General features: G+C 46.6%; 1 protein-coding gene across 1 annotated transcript in view; it reads right to left on the bottom strand.

Annotated features, from left to right (window-relative positions):
- The window catches only part of foxp2 (forkhead box P2), a 110,292-nt gene that overhangs the window by 50,925 nt on the left and 39,474 nt on the right, over nt 1-19,893 (bottom strand). The window contains exon 4 of the mRNA XM_084701338.1: nt 14,835-15,018. Within this exon, the coding sequence (XP_084557464.1) occupies nt 14,835-15,008 (174 nt within the window). The 5' untranslated portion in view covers nt 15,009-15,018. The remainder of the gene's footprint in view (nt 1-14,834; nt 15,019-19,893) is intronic.

The following is a 19,893-nucleotide window of genomic DNA, read 5'->3' on the forward strand; positions in this document are numbered from 1 at the left end:
CTGATACTGACAGTGCTGTCGTCACTGTGGGTAAGATTACTCTGAAAGTTTGTGACAGAGGGAGTAAGAAAGAGGAGAGAGAGAGAGAGAGAGAGAGAGAGAGAGAGAGAGAGAGAGAGAGAGAGAGAGAGAGAGAGAGAGAGAGAGAGAAAGTGGTGAGGAGAGAAAGAGGGAGGCGGGAGAGAGGGAAAGAGAGACAGGGAAGAAAAGAGAGAGACATCTCCAAACTTTCACTGCATCTGGTATGCGACTATAACCAGAGAAAAGCCCCAATTTTCACCCTTCTCCAAACCCCCCTTTCGCAATGAGAGCCCGTTCCCCCTCCCCCCCAGCCCATCGCTTCACCTCTCCATCGCTCCAGCCCTCCCACAGCACAAAGCGAAAATGCCAGGAAGAGTCATCTAAAGTTTGCTAAGGAGCTGCCTCGCAGACAGAGCACACAGGAGCTGCACTCAGCCTATTTAACCTGGGTTGCTATGCACAGAAAAATGACATGTCCTGTCTATTAATGCACACATTGTATAAACAGCACAATGTGACACATTCCTCGACACCGCTGGGAGAGGGGGAGAGAGGGAGAGAGCGAGAGAGTGAGAGAGAGAAGGAAAGAGAGAGAGAGAGACGGAGAGAGAGAAAGAGAGTGAGAGTGAGGAAGGGAGAGAGAGAGAGAGAGAGAGAGAGAGAGAGAGAGAGAGAGAGAGAGAGAGAGAGAGAGAGAGAGAGCTTGACTCAAACATAAATAACAAGGCACTCAGAAGAAGCATACTTGATATTGATACCCTTACTCACAGAGGATGGAAAAAAATAACACACATGCACACGCACACACACACACACAAACACCCCGAGAGTGTGTGACTTGGGGATCCTTATGAAAATAAAATTCTGCCCAAATGGATCTGCAGTAATTGCTTTCAGATAGCGAGGTCAGGAGAAATGTGATACAGGCAAGTATAATGCGAAACGGGGGAGAAAAACACGAATGTTTACACAGGCTGTGGGGGGGGGGGGGGGTCTCCCCCTCCACATGAATAGGCAGGCAGAGATCACTGGAGGGGTAAGAGAGAGAAAGAGAGAAGGGAGGGAGAGAGAAAGAGAGAGAGATAGAGAAAGGAAATGGGAAGAGTGAGAGATGAAGAGAGGAAAACAGACACACACAGATTTAAGTAACACATGCGATCTGTGATTGGCCCGGTGGTGTTTGGGCCCAGGTAATAGGTGTCTTTGTGCACAATGCACCTTTGTGAGCAACATTCCAAGTTCTTAAACAAGCATGAAATACATTAGCAGCCAGGCATGGTCTGGATGCACCAGCACTAATCTACAGATGGCTCTCTGCTGTGCAGGGGCGGGAGACACTCACTGTCATCTGAAGGAATGTCACTCCTCTCTAACACACCTTCCCACTGTAAAGGCTCAGGCCTGAAATTATAATTGGCTATATTAAAGGAGCCGTGACATTGTGTTTGAATGGTATAGATCCCTATCTGGACCAGCAATGTGTGTGGTGTGTGTGTGTGCGTGTGGTGTGTGTGTGGTGTGTGTGTGTGTGTGTGTGTGGTGTGTGTGTGTGTATGTTAGGCCTCAACCTTGTGCAGAGCGGCGCAAACCTTGTTGTTTGACGTGTCAGACGGCACATCTCCAACCATGTTGACAGGAAACAGGGTACACACACACACACACACACACACACACACACACACACCACACGCACACACACACACCACACACACACAGCAGGAAACACTGAGGACCAAACAGCCGAGCAGGGGAGGAGAGAGAAGCGCTTTATCGAGCCACGAGGAGAGAGCGACGCCATGGAAAAACAAGACACAAACAGTTTAAGCTGAACAAACAAACACGTCTGATTGGATTATGGCCCATGGGCAGCGCCAGCAGATAGGGCCTGATACAGCACATCAAAATATTTACACCCCCCCCCCCCCCCCCCCCCCGTCTCCTTATGTAAGTGGAATGGGGAGGGGCGGAGGGGCTGTGAAGATGGTGGGAGCCAGTCACTTGCTACATAGGCCATGCATGCACAAGTGTTCGCTCAGGAGAGAGCAAGCAGGGGTCAGTACCTGGGTCTTTCTGCTGCACACACACAGAACAAACCCCCACACTTTCACGACCCGACAAGATGAGCATGTGAAGAATAGAGGAATCAGAGACGATTCCTGGCAGAGCTGGAGAGGTCCGAACCACAGCTGGGACACCCTGCAGCCAGACACCAGAGGGAGGGCGTGGCCCTCCTGTTTGCTCTCCAGTAAAGGTCATCGACAGCTCCCTGGACCAGCTGACCAGCTACTTTACGGCCTCGGCCAAGCCCCACGTGCCCAGCAGGAAGGAGCAGAAACGTGGCCTGGCTAAGGTCCAGCCCAGGGCTGCTGGAGCACCAGACCTGACCGGGCGGAGCCAGGAGGTGGTAAATAAAGCAGAGGAATGAGCTGCTTGGAGGAGAGCTGAGCACAAATAAAACATGTCCCCTCTCACCATGTGGCTAAACAGGCCTTGTTGTGGGATCAGAGAGCGAGAGAGAAAGAGTGAGCGATAGAGAGAGGGGGAAACAGCTCTCTGCTAGGCTGGAGAAAAGAGGGGAAGAAAAAAAGCTGCGAAAATAATAGGCATTTTTATGTACGACTCGATAAATCAAGATTCTGCAGTGTGCGAGGGAGTGAGGGGGAAAATGAAGAGGAGGAGCGAATGAGAGGGAACGACCGAGAGAAGGAAAAGGAAAGGAAAGAGGGAAGAGTCCATGGAGACAGTGCTTCAGCGCAGGGATGGAGGGAGTGTTCTTCAACAGAACAATGGGCTACTATGTCCTACCCCTGCTCTCTGCTCTACTGCCCTGCCTCTCCACTCTGTTGCCCTACTCTACTCTGCTACTCTACTCTCCTGTTCTGCTCTATTCTACTTCTTTGAAGGGACTCCAGTCTAACCGTCTCACTGCCTCTCTTTCAATTTTTATTCTGTCTCTCTCTTTCTACTTAACCCTCTCTCTCTCTCTCTTTCTTTCTTTCACCCTGTTTATTGATTCTCTAGAATTCCCAAGATGAGGGATTGTAACACACAATCATCAAATTATTTGGGGCTGTGCTTATTTGCCTTCTCCTTGCATCTATTTGGCCAGTGTCTGTAGACAATTATGGCGCCCCAGCCCCAGACTCAGGTGCTAATAATGAACGACAAATAGAATCATACGTGTAAACCTCCCCCTCTGATGAAAATTTATATTAACTTTCTGCCACAGTAAACAGAGCTGCATGGCGCTACCCTCCCGAGAGAGTTGGAGATGAATTCACTCATTCCTACCCCGGGATGGAACGCTTTTACAGCAGTGAAGAAGAGAAGAAGAGGGGGATGAAGGGGGAAGGAGAGAGAGAGAGAGAGAGAGAGAGAGAGAGAGAGAGAGAGGAGAAAAAAGGTGGAATTGTGCTCCTCCATTGTGTAACCTCACACTTATTTTTCCAGCAAAAGGAGACAAAACATGTGTCTGTTTTGCCCATCGGTGAGTGTGTGTGTGTGTGTGAGAGTGTGTGTGTGTGAGTGTGTGTGTGAGTGTGTGTGTGTGAGTGTGTGAGTGTGTGTGTGTGTGTGTCAACTCAGCCTGGCAGAGTCCATGCCAGCAATAACACAGCCTGCAGAACGACCTGCCATCGTTCACTGCAACCACTAACATTCATATACTTCCTACCTCATGCTGATATCACCATGGATATTCTGAGCAAATACAAGGAAATGTGTTCTACGGAAAGACGGTAATAATTTACAGTTTGCCAGCAACCTGTGAGATGAACTTTTGCACAGAAACGCTGTACACAGCTGGTTACAACTCAAAACAATTCGACATAGTTTTAGCTCTACAGAGTTTTAATACTTCTTGGTTGGACTGTATACTTTTTAATATTGGTTCTGATCTTAATAATATACTTACTAATGCATATTAATCTTAGGGATTTGAGAATATATGCATCTCGCCCTCTGGCTCCCTTTATATATAGTTCAGTTGATCCCTGTTCTCTCCCGGTAGCTGTAGAACAGCCCACCTTCACAGCTGCACCGTGTCACTGGGTTTGCATCAGCACACTGGCAGGTGCCAGAGCCAATCAGAACTCTTCTACCTGCTGCTCCCAGCACCTCAGCTATCTATGTCCTACCATGCAAAGAGAGAGAGAGAGAGAGAGAGAGACAGAGAAACGAGAGGTGGCGATCCAGTGGAGAGGATCCCCCTGCCTCTGTCCCACCACACACAGCCTGGCCCTGCATGATATTCCCCTCAAGTGATCACCACCCGTTTCCTTTCCACAGTTCCACATGGTAAATCGTGGCGCCGTCAGAAAAATACCTCCCATTCAGTGTTGCATTGAGCATTTGAAGGGGGTGCCAGGGGAGGAGGGTCCTTTGGGGAGCAGAGAGGCCCCTGGTCCAGGGAAGAGCCAGAGACAGACCTCTAGGAGGGGCTTCCAGAACTGACCCGAGGAGAGGAGCACCGACACGACCAAGGGCGTGTCACAGGAGAGCAGGGGAACCTTTCCACAGCATCAACGCAGCTGCGACGCGTTTGTGCAGGGTGTCGATTCTAATGTATGCCACGGATCCCCATAAACACACAAAACACACATGCACACACGCACATTCCGTACACCCGTTCACGTGAACAGACAGATGCACACAAACTCACAGGTTCTCTTTCTTTCTTTACACCACAGACTCCCCCCCCCCCCCCCCCCTCACCCTCCTCCTCTTTTTCTCTCAGTTTCTCGATCTCGCTCGCCCCCTCTGTCTCTCTCCACACTATTGTGCTTAACTGACCTATTGGAAGAGATGGGCCCGGGGGCATGAAGTAAACAGTGCTATTGAAACTGAAGTGTTACGATGCAACAGAGAGACACAACAGAGGCTCTCCTCTCCTAACCAATCATCCAGCTGTGATATACATGGCCCCATACCTGCAGCCCACTGGGTGGATCATTAACCAAGCCTACTTCAGACAGTTTCTGCCCTTTGTGTTTATTAAAAAACACAAACACAAACACACACACTGTATACACCAATAAAACACACACAGAGAAATGTAAAACTCTGTGCAAAAACACCATTAACAAATCACCTTGATGCATCTAATTTGCTATCCATCTATACTAAAGTTATCCCCTCTAACACACACTCTGTAAATAATCACTGTTTTTTAAGGCAATGCAGAGTATGGCCTTGTCTGTCTGAAGGAACAGCACAGGGACCTTCCAGATCATAATCAGCCTGAGTGTGTGTGTGTGTGTGTGTGTATGCGTGTGTGGCAGAGACTCCCCTCCTCCACCTGCCGGTCAATAGCCAGTCTGTCTGGGCCGGCCCAGCTAAGCAGAGCTTGACTGAGGAGGGATGCCCCTCAAGGTGGATTAAATGCCACACTGACCTCAGTTGTAAATACCTTCACCTTAACAACAACACAGCTAAGCCTGACGAGGATGATACAGGCCGGGAGGCAAACAGAGACAGTAGGCGCCGTTAGCATCGACGGTTAGCATCAACAGTTAGCATCGACAGCTTTTGCAAGGCGCCATTAGCCGAATGCTAACACAGAGCTCTGGCAGATAGCGCTAACAGTGATCATTACATGAAATAAGGATGTCTTGACATGGGTTAGCCTGAGCTACGCAATCATGTTCCTCCAATTGAATCCAAATCCTCCAGGGGAGATGGAGCGACTAAATCGACTATAACTTTATCAATCGTGGTTTAGCTGCTGCCAGTATGAAGGAGGACAACACGTCCAGAGAGCCTATGAAACAAGGTAGGGCTGATGGTATCAGCAGACTCCGGCAGCACAGACAAGCCTGTTGTCCTGGGGTTTACCTGCATGGGCTGTCTGCCCATTAGCCCCCAGAGAGACCCAGGGCCAGCCTCTCAAGGTGATGGATCTCTCAATGAGCGCCGCTGTTACACCAAAGATCAGGCCGGTTAATGGCCATTACATCTGCCCAGGGTGGAGCCATGGATCTCAGTCATCACTGTCCCCTCCTCCTCCTCCTCCTCCTCCTCCTCTTCCGTTCACCCTCCTCTCCCTTCCTCCCCTTCCTCCCTCCCTCCTCCACCTCTCTATCCCTTCAGTTGTCTTGTGAATATTCCAATTATGCCTGTGTGTCTGACCTTTAAAGTGAGCTGAGGAAGATACAGTTATCTTCTCCTCTCTGACACCCTGCGTCTATCAATCAGCATCCCTCTGCAGTACACTACACCACGCTGGGCTGGGAGGGGAGGAGGAGGGAGGAGGAGGGAGGAGGAGGGAGGAGGGGGGGGACTGAGAGAGAGAGAGCGAGGCAGAGCAGTTGTGCATGGTTAAGGTAGGATATGGGAGAGGCCAAACCCATTGATAAAGATGTACACACACTCCAGTGAGCATGTGCATACACACACAAACACACACACACACACACACACACACACTCCAATAAAAGAAAGGGGGGAGGGTTGCTTTAGACCCCTACCTGAATGACTGCACCCAGCTTTCATAAACAAAGCCTTTTCCTTACAACAACACAGCGTGAAGAGAGTCTTCCTTCTTCAGTGCTGTTCTCTCCCCGTCCTTCCACTCACTGCCTCATCTACATCTCTCATTGAATCAAGAATGGAAATTCAGACGAAATGCTTCTTTTTCAATTTCATGCTGAAGTAGCTCAAGTTAGTGGATGTAATTTCTCCTAACAAGAAAATTTATCACTGTGTCGCTCACTTAGCCTGACCATGTGAAAAGCGGGACGCCTTTTGCATTTTCAGATATTTTTTTTCTTTCTCTTCTCCAAAGCTTTGATAAATGTGCCAAAAGCATGATCACCCCATCTATAGCCCCCCAGACAAGGACAAAACAATTACTCTGGTTATTAAAGAAACATCTGGCTTGAATCTCTACCAAAGACAAATGATCATGCAGAGAAACGAGACTGCTGCTCTGGGTGCAAGAAGGAGACTGAGAATGCTGCTAAAGCAGCTCGATAAAACGACATACTTACATGAGAGCACGTTCTAGCATTTACATATCAACATTTACATTAAATCTTTGGTAATAAAAATGTCACAGTTAAAGTTGTTCCATCTGAACTAAATTCAAACAAAGTAAATGTTTTCAAATTACAGAAAAATATCCCTAGCTCCATGAAACCCATTTAAAGTTTGAACAAAGTATCTAACATGATTGTTCTCAGAGAGAGAGAAAGACATGGAGAATGAGAAAGACAAAGAGAGATTGACATAGAGAAAGAGAGAGTGAGAGAGAGAGAGAGAGAGAGAGAGAGAGAGAGAATGAAAGAAAGAAAGACAGAGAATGATGGAGAGAAAGGAGAGAGATAAAGAGAGGGATGGAGAGAAAGAGAAAGAAAGTGAAAGAGATAGAGAGAGAGGGATGGAGAGAGAGAGCAGTATCAGTGAAACAGTGCCATGCATGGCCAATCCCCTGCTCTAATGTATATTTATCATGTAAACTTGTGATACATGCATATGCAAAAACAATCAAACCTTCCACCTTTTTCTAGTCGAGCCTTGTAAACCATTGGCTCAAGCGTGAAACCAATATCAGCTCGGTGCCAAGTCACCCTTGAAGAGCTACGCCTCCCAGCCCAGCATGTTCTGCATATGCTCCTGCATGGAGCTTCATCAGGCTGGAACGAGCAGCTTCCCTCAGCTATCCCTGATCAGCCTGGCCCCAGTTAAGCACCCAGGGTGGGTAAATAAGCAGTCGTTAGGTCCTGATGAGGATCGGCGGGCTGCATAAAGAGCACAGGTCTGGAGCTACTATGGTTTCCACAATCTGTATTGAACGAATGCTACAGTATACAATAGTCGTGTGCAGGATCATGGATGATGTAGAGGATGGCCATCCAGGAGGAGATTATTTAGGGACAGTAGTATGACAAATATGTTATTATTAGGTCTCTATTTAGGACTTGAAGTGTTGCGTTGTGAGAGGCCATCCTCTCTAGGAAACCTGCTGAAGTACAGGACAGTGCGGAGGGCCTGTTGTTGTGGAGATGTAATGTTTGACATATTCAGGAGGAGAGAGAAGCTCTGGTTGCAGGGGTGAATAGGGAACAAGGTGGACGTTTGCACCTGACGTCTGCTGTTACATGAAGGCCTGTGGGGGGGGACTTAGTCAGTTCAATATTTAGAGAACGGGAGGGAAGTGGGGAGGGAGGGGGGGTGTGGGAGTAGGGTGGCAACACAACAACTCCAGGCTGGCGTTTCACAGGCTGATCTGTGACTATTCATGGCTAAAGCGGAGAGGAACTGTAATACCAGACATGCTTGTTAAATTCACAACGCTCCAAAGCTGCCTTCTAGCAAATCCTGCCTCTTGGTTGTCAGCTTAAGACGGCGCTTCATATGCATATGCGGGATTTTTAAGCTTGGTTAAACGGATGGCGGAGTCGCGGCCTATCAAACGACAACTAAGCCACTTGCTTATTTATTTCCCCCCCACCCCCACCCCAGTTTGTGGATTGCAGGCAACTGATACATCCGAGTAAAAGTGTTTCTCCAGGCAAGAGAAGGATTTTTAATTCACTGTATATTTGTCTCGCTAAGTTAATTCCCCCCCCCCCCCCCCCCCAACCACAACCACACACACACACACACACACACACACACACACACAGAGAACTGCCATATCACCCAGGACCTACAGTGTAGTCTCCGTCGGCATGACAGCAGAATTAATGGCAGCTACTCTGTTAGAGGCGACAACGGGGGAGTGGCAACAAACAATGACAGAATGCCTGTTTTCAATTGTCAGCCTGGGAAATACGAGCCCACGCTCGCCACCAGAGCAGTCAGGGGATAAGTGATGGGGCATTGAGCGGCGATGCTGGGGCTCTGTTCTGGCTGGAGATGGCTGGAGGAGAGTATGGATCCGAGGCCATTTACTTCCCGCTGCTGAGGCAAGCTAGCGGCGGCAGGGCAGTTAGGGAGGCATAAAAGGAAATGAGTTGTGAAGTGGTCATTGATCCTGACCTGCACTGGCTGGCTGAGCTAGGCTGCCAGCTTCTTACTTACACTGGGGTTAACCTCCTCTCTGTCCCCAAGAACATCTGGGCTAGGGCTAGGGCTAGGGCTAGGGCTAGGGCTAGGGCTAGGGCTAGGGCTAGGGCTAGGGCTAGGGCTAGGGCTAGGGCTAGGGCTAGGGCTAGGGCTAGGGCTAGGGCTAGGGCCTGGGGACTTGATATGTGTTTTTCCCAGCCACCATCTGTTAAAGGATTAGAGAACTGTAGCGGCTTGTCATGCAATGTGTTGTCTTATCATGCCTGTTCCTTTGCTGTTCAAGTGAATCTGTGTGGGCAGAGACACACGCACGCACACAGAGTGACCTGCTGTGTTCCACCTGTGATGCCCCTCGACCCGCACATCGCTCTCCCTCACTGAAGCCTCCAGCAGCTCAAGCAGAAAATGCTCCTAAGTGTTTGTTTCCAGGAGATTTAATTCTCTCTCCTTCCCTCTCTCTGTCTATTGCCCTCCCTCGCTCGCTCCCTCTCCCTTTTTTCCCTTTCCTTTCACTCTATCTCTTCCCTCTCTCCCTCCCCCGGTCCTCTCTCGCTCTGCACACACTCTCCCATTCTCTCCCTCGCTCTTCAGACCCTATTTCCTCGTCTCTCTTTCAAAGCTTGCAGCTTGACATTTGGCTGGCTCTCTGGGGAACAGGCTGGAGATGGAGAGAGAGCGGGAACACTACAGTAAATTCCACGAAGCCACATGTAACGTGTCCTAAACACGGATGGACAGTCCAGGTTTCGCAGAGCCAAGAGGTAGGAGAGCGGAGAGGAGGGGAAAAAAGGGGCGAAGAGAAGAGGGGGTGACTCGAGAGATAATAGAATAATACTGTGTTTTGTCTGGGGAGCGCAGCAAACAGCAGCCCTACTGTCATTCATGCTCCGTATCAGTGGTGTCATCGCGAGGGGAGCCACCGGGCTATATGTCATCTGTCCACACACAGCATCCTGTAGGGACTCTCCGCTGATAGTAAAATGTTACACAGGAAACGTATAGTCCCCCCCCTTCTATAGAACGAAGCACAGAGAGACAAGGAGGAGAGACAAGGAGGAGAGTGCCGGGGCAGCGAAGAAAGAGAGAGAGAGAGAGCGATGCAGGAAATAAAGAAAAATACCGAAGACATAAACTGTGTGTTCCTGTCACTCCTGCCTTTCATCCAAACACTCTTATCTCCCCATCAGACCAGGGCGAGAGACCACAACGCTCTCTCATATTTCACATAAAGAGAGAGGCCCTTCATCCCCCACCTGAAAGCCTGCCTCGTCCAGAGAAGGAGAGGGTGTGTTATTTACACACTGAAGGGGGACAATCTCGGGCCGCTAAGATAAAGCTAATGAGGTCTCTTTGTGTGAGAGTGCAAATGAGCGTCGGTGTCCTGCGCCCCCCCCACCCCCACCCCCCCAACCCGCCCGCCTGTCTGCCCGCCCCATAGGGGATGCTACCCAGGTGATTAGGCCTTTAAATTATGCTCAAGGGCAAAGCCCAGATTTGCATCTGATGAAGTGTTTCTTTTCTTCTTGCTTTCTCTCTCTCTCTCTCTCTCTCTCTCTCTCTCTCTCTCTCTCTCTCTCTCTCTCTCTCTTTTTGTTTCTCTTTCTCCTGATGTGCAGGATCCAGTACCAGCTAAAGTCAGCGTCACTGTGACTTGTTCGTGTTATACCATTCCCCCAGCGGGCTCTAGAACCTAGATATGTGTGGTGAGAGACAAACAGAAGCCTCAGCAAGCTGTTGTGTAGCGTTCTCCAGCCCCAGCCCTCCTAAGTGACAGTAATTAAATCTCCCAGTGGCCTACACCACACCTGACACACACAAACACACACCAAGACAGACACACACACACACACACACACACAAACTGACTTAGACTTGTTTACAGGGTAGTGACAAGGGAGTACTCAGTCATATAACTAATTCTAAACGAATAGCACTTGATAGTACAGAGAAAAAAAATATTGTCACACTCTCACTCAAACACATGTACACACTAGCACATACACATTCACTCCCTAATAACTCGTTTTGGGAGGAATATAATTTACCTCAACCCTGAAACATCCTCTATATTAGCTGTCTGGATCCTCATTGCCTGCCTCCTACAGCTACACAGACAGGTTAATTGCTGTCACTCTATAGGACCAATCCCTAGGGGGCACACACACACACACTCACACACACACCCCACAGTCTATGGGCACATACTATGAGTAAAAGACACCTTGCTCTAAGTCGCATGGCAAACATATATGTATATTCCAATGTACAGTCAATATTTCACTTCACGTTGAAACCATTGGTTTAGTGTGGTTGGTTCTAAGCTTCCAGCAGTGACATCAGTCCATTGATAATCCTTCCATGGACTAAAGGGTAGAGTAATCACCGTACAATCCCATTAGAGGACATTACTGGATGAATCAACAGATCAATATTAAGCCTCCATGTACGCTCTCTTTTATCACATATTAATACATCTGAACAACCACAGTAGACGATCAATTAGCATGAAAAAAACATGAGCACAACATCTCTGCTGGCTTTTATCTATTACCCTCCTGCATAGCGATGAGGATGTGTAACAATCTATCATTGTGTGGCTATCTGACTGGCAAATTGCAATCACTGGACATCTCATCCGCAATCTAAAATCAAATTAGGCCTATTTAGACAACCCAGGGAATAGGGTGATGAGTTCTTGGATTCGACTGTGACTGGGATGGCAGTTCTAACGTGTGCAGATGGAGCTACACTTAATCGACCCACCTGGCAAATACATCTAATCCTTTCACATGAGTGTACAAGGAAACCTGAAAAATCCACATTAAAAAATACATTAGATGCCCAAAGAAAAAAATAATAATCATCCCCTATGAAAAATGCAAATATGTTAAAAAAAATGTTTTAAATATATGTATATACAAATTATAATCTATATTTTGCCAAAAGGTATAACAATGCCTCTGTAAGTCTGGACTTGTGTCCTTCAAGGTTTCACCAGAGAGAGTCTCAGAAGCAGTTTTCCTAAGTCTAGCTGGGGGATCTATTCTAGCCGGGCAGTGTAACAGTAACACCCACAGGGCCAGAGGGGAATTCATCACTGCTTATTATTAATCATCTTCCTCTGCTCTGATGAGAGCGTGGAGATTCTATCAGCTCGCTATACCCACCGGAACACTCAATGTCATTCCAAATATGGCAGCAGAATTACAACCCCTCCACACCTCCCCTCTTGAAAGTTGCATAAAATATTTGTTTTAATTTTTTACAATTATATATATATGTATATATATATATATATACATATATTTACATATATGTTGAACATATATGTTGAACGTTTATACATGTTGAAAAATTATCAAACCCCTCAAATCTGAGTTTAGTACATGTGAGTAAGACATGTATGCGCTATAACACTTTTTCAGATGAGTACACCAGCTCACGCAGGCCTCGCTAACACATATAAAAAGCCACCGCCCCTCCACCCCTCCACCCCTCCACCCCTCCACCCCTCCGCCCCTCCACCCCTCCACGCAGACCTCACTCTCAGAGGAACAAGAGTGTGAGCCCGGCACAGGAAGTGTGTGTGAAGTTAACAGCACAGGCCCCCTGTTTAAAAAGCCTCCTGAGCCCTGTTAGCTTGACTACTCATTTCACTGTGTCTGTCTGTGCGTTAGGATAAAGCTGCTCTCTCTTTACAAGGTAGGTTGCCACTCCAGTCCACAGCCCTTCACTGTCTGTCTGTCTGTCTGTCTGTCTGTCTCTAAGTCTTAACTGTCCTCTCTGCTTACAAGGCTCCTTGCCTTCATATTATATTTTATAGCCCTCTACTTCCTCAGCTTTGCTCACATTAAAAACTGATAGATGTTTGAGTTCCATGTTAAATGAGAGCAATTTAAAATATATATATATATATATATATATATATATATATATATATAAATAAAAAAAATGCTTTCAGGTGTTTTGATTTAGATTTTGTTGATAATTTATAAATGTATTTGATATGTTCTTGTTGTTGTTATTATTAATATTATTATAATTAATACTGACCCTGCTATGAGTTATATTATTAGCCTTAATACACATGTGTTGTTTATGTTATTGAAATATATGTGTCTGTTGTTATTTTTATTATTTACAAAACTCTCTAGCCAAGCTACCCCTGTCCAGCAAAGGGTACCAAGATCCTCCAGTCCAGCCATGCAGCAGTGCTAGTGATCCATCTATAGGGGAGATCTCCACACCTCCACAGGACAGGTTGAAACATAAAAGAATAATGAGAGAGGGAGAGAATTGACCCCAATCAGTCGTCAGAGGGGAGAAAGACAGCCAGTGTGATGATGAATGGAGGTGGAGGCGATGGTGTCGTGATGCTGTTGTAATCACCAGCTGTAGCATCAGGGGTGGCGCTGGCCTGGGGTCCTGGGTCGGGGGTTGTGTGTGCGTGTGTGTGTGTGTGTATGGGGGGGGGGGGGCGGGGGACAGGATAGGAGGTCTGCAGGACACGCTTCATTCTGCTACACTGAACACCCCACCCAGACACACACACACACACACACACACACACACCACACACACAGAAAATGTTCTCACACAGTTTTACACAGACACAGGCATGTACACACACACCTACTCTCTCTCTTTCTCTTTCTCTCTCTTATACACACACACACACACACACACACAAACGCATGTATCCCCACTAAAGTAACCACAGGGCTTCAGCTGCTTCCACCAGCATGTGCAAACACACACAAACACACACACACACACGTATAGATACAAGCAACACTCATCATGACAAACATGTAGTGCAGGCTCCCTACAGCATAGCCTGACCTCCTACTGCTCTTTTGGCAAACTGTCAAAGCCATCATTCACCATGAAAAGACACTAAAGCTTTTCCTCTACAGTGCCTGACACTCAAAGCTCAGAAACACACACACACACACACACACACAAAAACCTTCCATTCACACACGCACAACACACACAGTCTCAAGCACACCACAATCAATAAAGCCAATACAATAAACACTGGATTAAAATCACACCCCACAACGAATCCTGCCACTGTCGAGTCACCCTCCACAAGATGGATTATCAAAATAATTTCTAGAAGTTTACATTACAAAAGACTCTGTATTCATTCTATCATTCCGAATTCCAGTGGGTTGAGAGACCAGGGGGCAAGCTGAGGGAACGCACATAACTTTTTCTTTTAAGTGGGTCCCGGTCAAAGGTTCCCCTTTCAGCGTGTGTGTGTGTGTGTGCGTGTCTGAATGGCTGTCTGTTGGCTTCACTACAGGAGCGAGTGAGGAGGCCCTCTAGTGGATACTGCACAGCCATGACACACACACACACGAACCGTCTCCACTGCACACACACGCGGGGCTCCAGCTGCCAGCTCCGCACGCTGCTCACACACACTCTCATACGGCCTCGGTAGCAACGTGCTCACAGCACACACAAAAACAAAAACTGAAGAAAACAAACTAAAATCTCAAGGCAGAACAACAATAAACAACCCTTAAAAAAACTACAACCATCCTAACATGACAACACTACATCCAGTACCCAGTCAATTCACAGCGTAAACAGCTACCAAACAAACAATAAAATATATAAACACAAATAAATATGAATTACCTCAAAAACACATAGTTGTGCTAGTGCTAATCCCTCAACGATGATGTCCTAGTGAGAGTGTGTGTCCTCTGTCAGAGAGGAGCCTAGTGCCGGTGAGGAGAGAGAGAGAGAGAGAGAGCTGAGAGGCAGCATGACGGGAGGGAAGCACAACTTACCTGCTGTTGTTGCAGATGCAGCAGCTCGACTGGGCTTACTTCGCTGCTGGTGTCACCAGCACTTGATCTTCCATCTCTACTGGCAGCATCTAATTGGCTGCTTAGGCTGCTCATTCCATTGTGACTCAGTGAACTGTTGATTATTGTCTCAGAGGCCGACTCCTGCATCATCATGACTTAAAACCTAGAAGTGATTAAGAGGAACCAGTTAAGGCTCTTGTTACAACCTCGTTTCTTTTTTTTTTTCCTCTCCTTTTTTTTTCTTTCTTTCTTTCTCCTTTCTTATTCTTTACGCTTCCATTATCAAGCCCTCGCTCCCTCTTTGCAAATTAAAGCATTTAAAAAGGGGGGAGGGAGACGATGCAGGAGAATTATGCATTCATTGTGTAAATGAAGCAATACAAAGAGCTGCACGTCCGGGCTTTACAAAGGGAGTGGGGCTGAAGTCTAAATGTGGTAAGTGTTTTAATCACCAGAATTTAGACACAAATAATAAGGCATCTGGCACCAAGAACAACAGTGTATGTCGGTGTAAAGAAAGGGTTCTGCATTCTAGGATTTTGCTTTTCTTTTAAATCAAATCTTTTATTAAAGTATTTAATTGTTAAATATTTTTTTTTAATTTTTTTTTTTATATATATATATATATGTATATATATATGTACATATGCTTACACTCATACTCGTACACACATGCATGTATGTCACTGTAACAAGCACTGTATTGTAGAGAAAAAAAAACAATCCAGTCCTAAAATATTTGCCGTCTTGATTCTGTCATAGTTTTAGCGAGCGTCTTGTCTGAGTGAAGTTGCTTAATGACGCACAGCTAATCATGCAAAATTAAAATTTGGGGTTGAGGAGGAGGTGTAAGGAGGAGGCGTGAGGAGGGGGGGGGGGCGTCTAAATCACATGGTTGTGTTAGTGTGCTAGTGATGAGCTGGTTAATGGGCTCCTGGTCTTTACAGAGAAGCCTGTACAAAAACTAAAACCTTCCAGACTCCCCAACACAAAACCACCCAGTGTTGTATATCTGCTACTCTCTTTCTTTTCCTACCTTCTAGCTTTCTTTAATACAATCTCATATATTCATTTATTTTGGTGGCATTTAAAATATTTACTGCTGTTCTCAACAGGGCACAATTAAACTCGACGCGAAAGATGCAATCAAACCCTACAGTGGGAACGCCCAGCATGGACGGCACATATTTTAACACCAGCAAATAAATGTAAGATATTGAATTAATTTCACCGGCATCTCTTAGATATGAAAAGCAAGGGGGAAAGAACAGAGAAAGACAGAGAGAGGGAGAGAAAAATCTATCACAAATATCACTAATCATTGTGCTAAAAACAGCATAAATTATGCATATTACCTCCTCTCCTCAGTAATAAATGTTTTATCATTTTCCCTGCATAAATGCTCTGTACCTAAGTGGGGACTGAGAGGACCCGATCCAGATCAGAAGATCCACACTATTAATAACAGAGACACTTGGACACGAGGAACCACCAGCAGCTCTGAATCCAGAGTATACACACGCCAGCTTTGCTGTTTTGCCCCCCCCCCCTCAAAAAAAACCTTAAGTACAAATAATATTAATAGTAACAAATATAATACTACATATATATTTTATTTATATTTATATTTAATTTCAGCGTCAGTTCAACAAAGCACAATGTCTATACCACTGATGGTTGTGCTCGACGGTGGTCTTACACATCGTTACGTATGTTAATTCCTATTTCAACAGAACTCTGACAGCACCAGCACGCCTTCCTCTCTGAGCTCAGATATGAAACATGCCAGCTTCCTCACATTCTTCAGGAAGTGCAATTAACACCAGCGTTTGACTCCGGGTGTCCTGCCACCCCACCTCCACCAGCACCGCTGATTTAGGGAGGGTTGAAGACGATACTGAGAATCAAATGCAACACTCAAACAGACACGACAATAGAGGGGGAAGGCTGGCTTGTGATTATACACGGCCATATTCCCTTGCTGGTAAATGCCATTTTAATGGCTCTGTGTGTGTGTGTGTGTGGGTGTGTGTGTGTGTGTTTGATGAGGAGCAGAGGCGGGAGCAGAGACAGAAAGACAGGCAGGAGTTGAAGGGATAAACAGGATACAGGAGGGATGAACAAACAGACAGAGGGAGTTCCACAGGCCAGCAGAGCGGGCTGATGGCTGAGCAGGGTGACAGCTGCTCGGACCACAGTAAATAAGGAGAGCTGAACAAGGCGTGCTTATGAACAAACAAGGCCTGTTTAACTCTGCACTGTTAGCTCTGGGGCAGGGAGACGGGAGCAGAGGCGGGGGAGACAGAGGCTGGAAAATGGGAAAGCAATAGATATAGTTCATCTGTGAATTAATAGATGTAATCACAAAAGAGGTGGTTTGAGAGAAAGACAGAGAGAGAGACGGGAGGGGAGAGAAAGAGAGAGAGAGAGAAAGAGAGAGAGAGAAGGGAGGAGAGAGAAAGAGAGAGAGAGAGAGAGACAGAGACTGAGAGAGTGACAAAACCCAAACCTTAGTGATATATCAGGGCATAGGGAACACAGCCCACATCAGCCAACTAATAAGTATTCAAATTAGTCATAAATTTTACATGCCCGATGTTTAAAATATTCAGAGAAAGACTGTCTGATTGCCTTTACTGAGGCTTTATGAACATTCTAATGGAGACTTCTTTCCTTTTTTTCTTATTTCTTTTCTTTCTTTGGGAACAACGAGGAACGTGACAAAAACTTGAGGATATATGAGAACGGAAAAAAACGAATCTTGGACTACGGCGTGAATACCGCGTGAACAATTACCTAACTCTGTCTGCACATTTAGAATTAAAACTACATGATCTTCATTCTAATAAACCAATGTAAAAGCTTAATTATGGTACACATGTCCGATGCATATGATAATAAAAAAGAAAGTAATTATTTTTAAAGCCAGAGACTGTATAAACCTTAAGCCTAGCTGGTCTATACAATCTAGCTTGCGCACGAAAACAAGAATCAACGACTGTATAATTTACATTTGGCAATTTCACTGACTATCAGCCTCATATCCAGCTTAATCTCATTGCTATAATTTATCTCCCCCCCCCCCCTGTTCTAACCCAAAAACATGCATGTGTCTAAATGGAAAACTAATGACAATGTAGATATATGCAAAACATATTCGTAAAGATCAGATGGTGCTTTAACCTTAATAGCAGTGGTGAGATAAATTAATTAGCCATCTAAAGGCAGCATTCAAATCTACCAATTAGAAAGTCAGATAGAAACATAGCCTGGTTGCACTTGAGCCCTGGCTACATACACAGGGCCTGACTGGGCATCACACACACACACACACACACGCAAATGTACACAGTCACACAAGCACACACACACACGTGGGGAGATGAACACTTCAAAGCTTCTGAGGGGTATATATGAGTGCGGGTGTGTGTGTGTGTGTGTGTGTGTGTGCGCTTGTGTTCATGTGTGTGAGATCCCACCCCCCTTCCACCCCTAAGGGTTGCAGTCTGTGACCCCAGCTCAGCTTGTCCTAGAACCCAGTGGGCCAGAAGAGGGTCCCACCTCCCCCCCACAACCAACAGCGACGGCTGGGTGTTGGGTCCGGGCCACACAGTCCTTTACCCCCGCATGACAGGATAACGCCTCCAGGACGTCTGCCTGCCTGCCTGCCTGGGTGTCTGACATCCCCTCCATGGCTGGTGTTGTCCGGCGTCACCTCACAATAGCTGCTTGTACTCGTTTCCCGGAGCCCATCGTCTTCCAGTGAGAAGCGCCAGAGCAGGTATGATCTGAACCAGAGCCGGGCGTGTGGGCGTGCTTCACTGGCGAGGCTTCAGCTCACAGGGAGAGGGGAGGCAGTGTTTTAAGAAGGAGGGGCCGGGGGAGTTGAGACACAAGGAGATTCGGGAACTTGATGACATCGTAACACTGCCAGAGATCATCGACAAGTTTCAATGTTTCTATTAAAGGGGCTGCTGATAAAAAACTGACGGATTTCTGATACTGGAGGAGGAGGAGACAGTAGTGGAGAGGAAAACAGATAGAGAGAAGGAGAGAGGGATGTATACATATAGAGACAAAGAGACGGGGGAAAGAGAGAGAGCGTGAGAGAGAGAGAGAGAGAGAGAGAGAGAGAGAGAGAGAGAGAGAGAGAGAGAGAGAGAGAGAGAGAGAGAGAGAGAGAGAGAGAGATTTGTGAATCTTTAGAGTAACTTCTTTCTCCTTTGTCTCTTTCCTCCTGTACCGGCACTGTGCTTGCAATTCCTCTCTGGCTGAGTAAATGTTTGCTCTTGAATCCAACGCTGAGCAAATCTGCAGTTTCCATCAGGTGAGGAATCCAGACAGGCTACTGACAACAAGCCCAGCTCCCAGATAGAGAACACAAAGAAGGAGGAGAGGAGGAGAAGGAGAGGAGGAGAGGAGGAAGAGAAACGGAGGTGTGAGAGAAAAGAGCCTCTTGTTGCCCCAGTGGTGAACACACACCGACACACACACACACACACACACACAACCATATAAATATAAAGGCGTTAGTGCCCTCCATCAGTTGGGAGGCTCTAAAAGCCCCTAATGTTGCATCATTACCTGTCATGTCCGCCTATTCATCATGCTCACTAAACACACCAGCAGCTACACATAGCACTGTGGTCTCAATATGGACTCACCTCACACACACGCACACACACACACACACACACACACACGCACACACGCCAGCTGAAACACCCACATGCTCAAATGCATGTACGCTCAAATGCACACTCACACACTCAACACACATGCACATACATGCCCAAAACACACACACACACACACACACACACACAGTGGCACACAGTCATAGTCTATAGACAAACAGATATTCTTTCCTGCGTGTCTATCTTGTCTGAGAGACAGTGATCATTGTGTATGCATGACATACAAACCAGCCCAGAGAAAGAAGCCAAACTCCACCAGTGAATCTGTGATCCCGCAAGTCTATTCATTAACACTTCACACTTCAGGTACTATTTGGAATTCTTTACATTTCTGTGAAAAT

The sequence above is a fragment of the Hypomesus nipponensis genome, chromosome 7 (assembly GCF_054491055.1).
Source record: "Hypomesus nipponensis isolate SF chromosome 7, ASM5449105v1, whole genome shotgun sequence".
NCBI lineage: Eukaryota > Metazoa > Chordata > Actinopteri > Osmeriformes > Osmeridae > Hypomesus > Hypomesus nipponensis.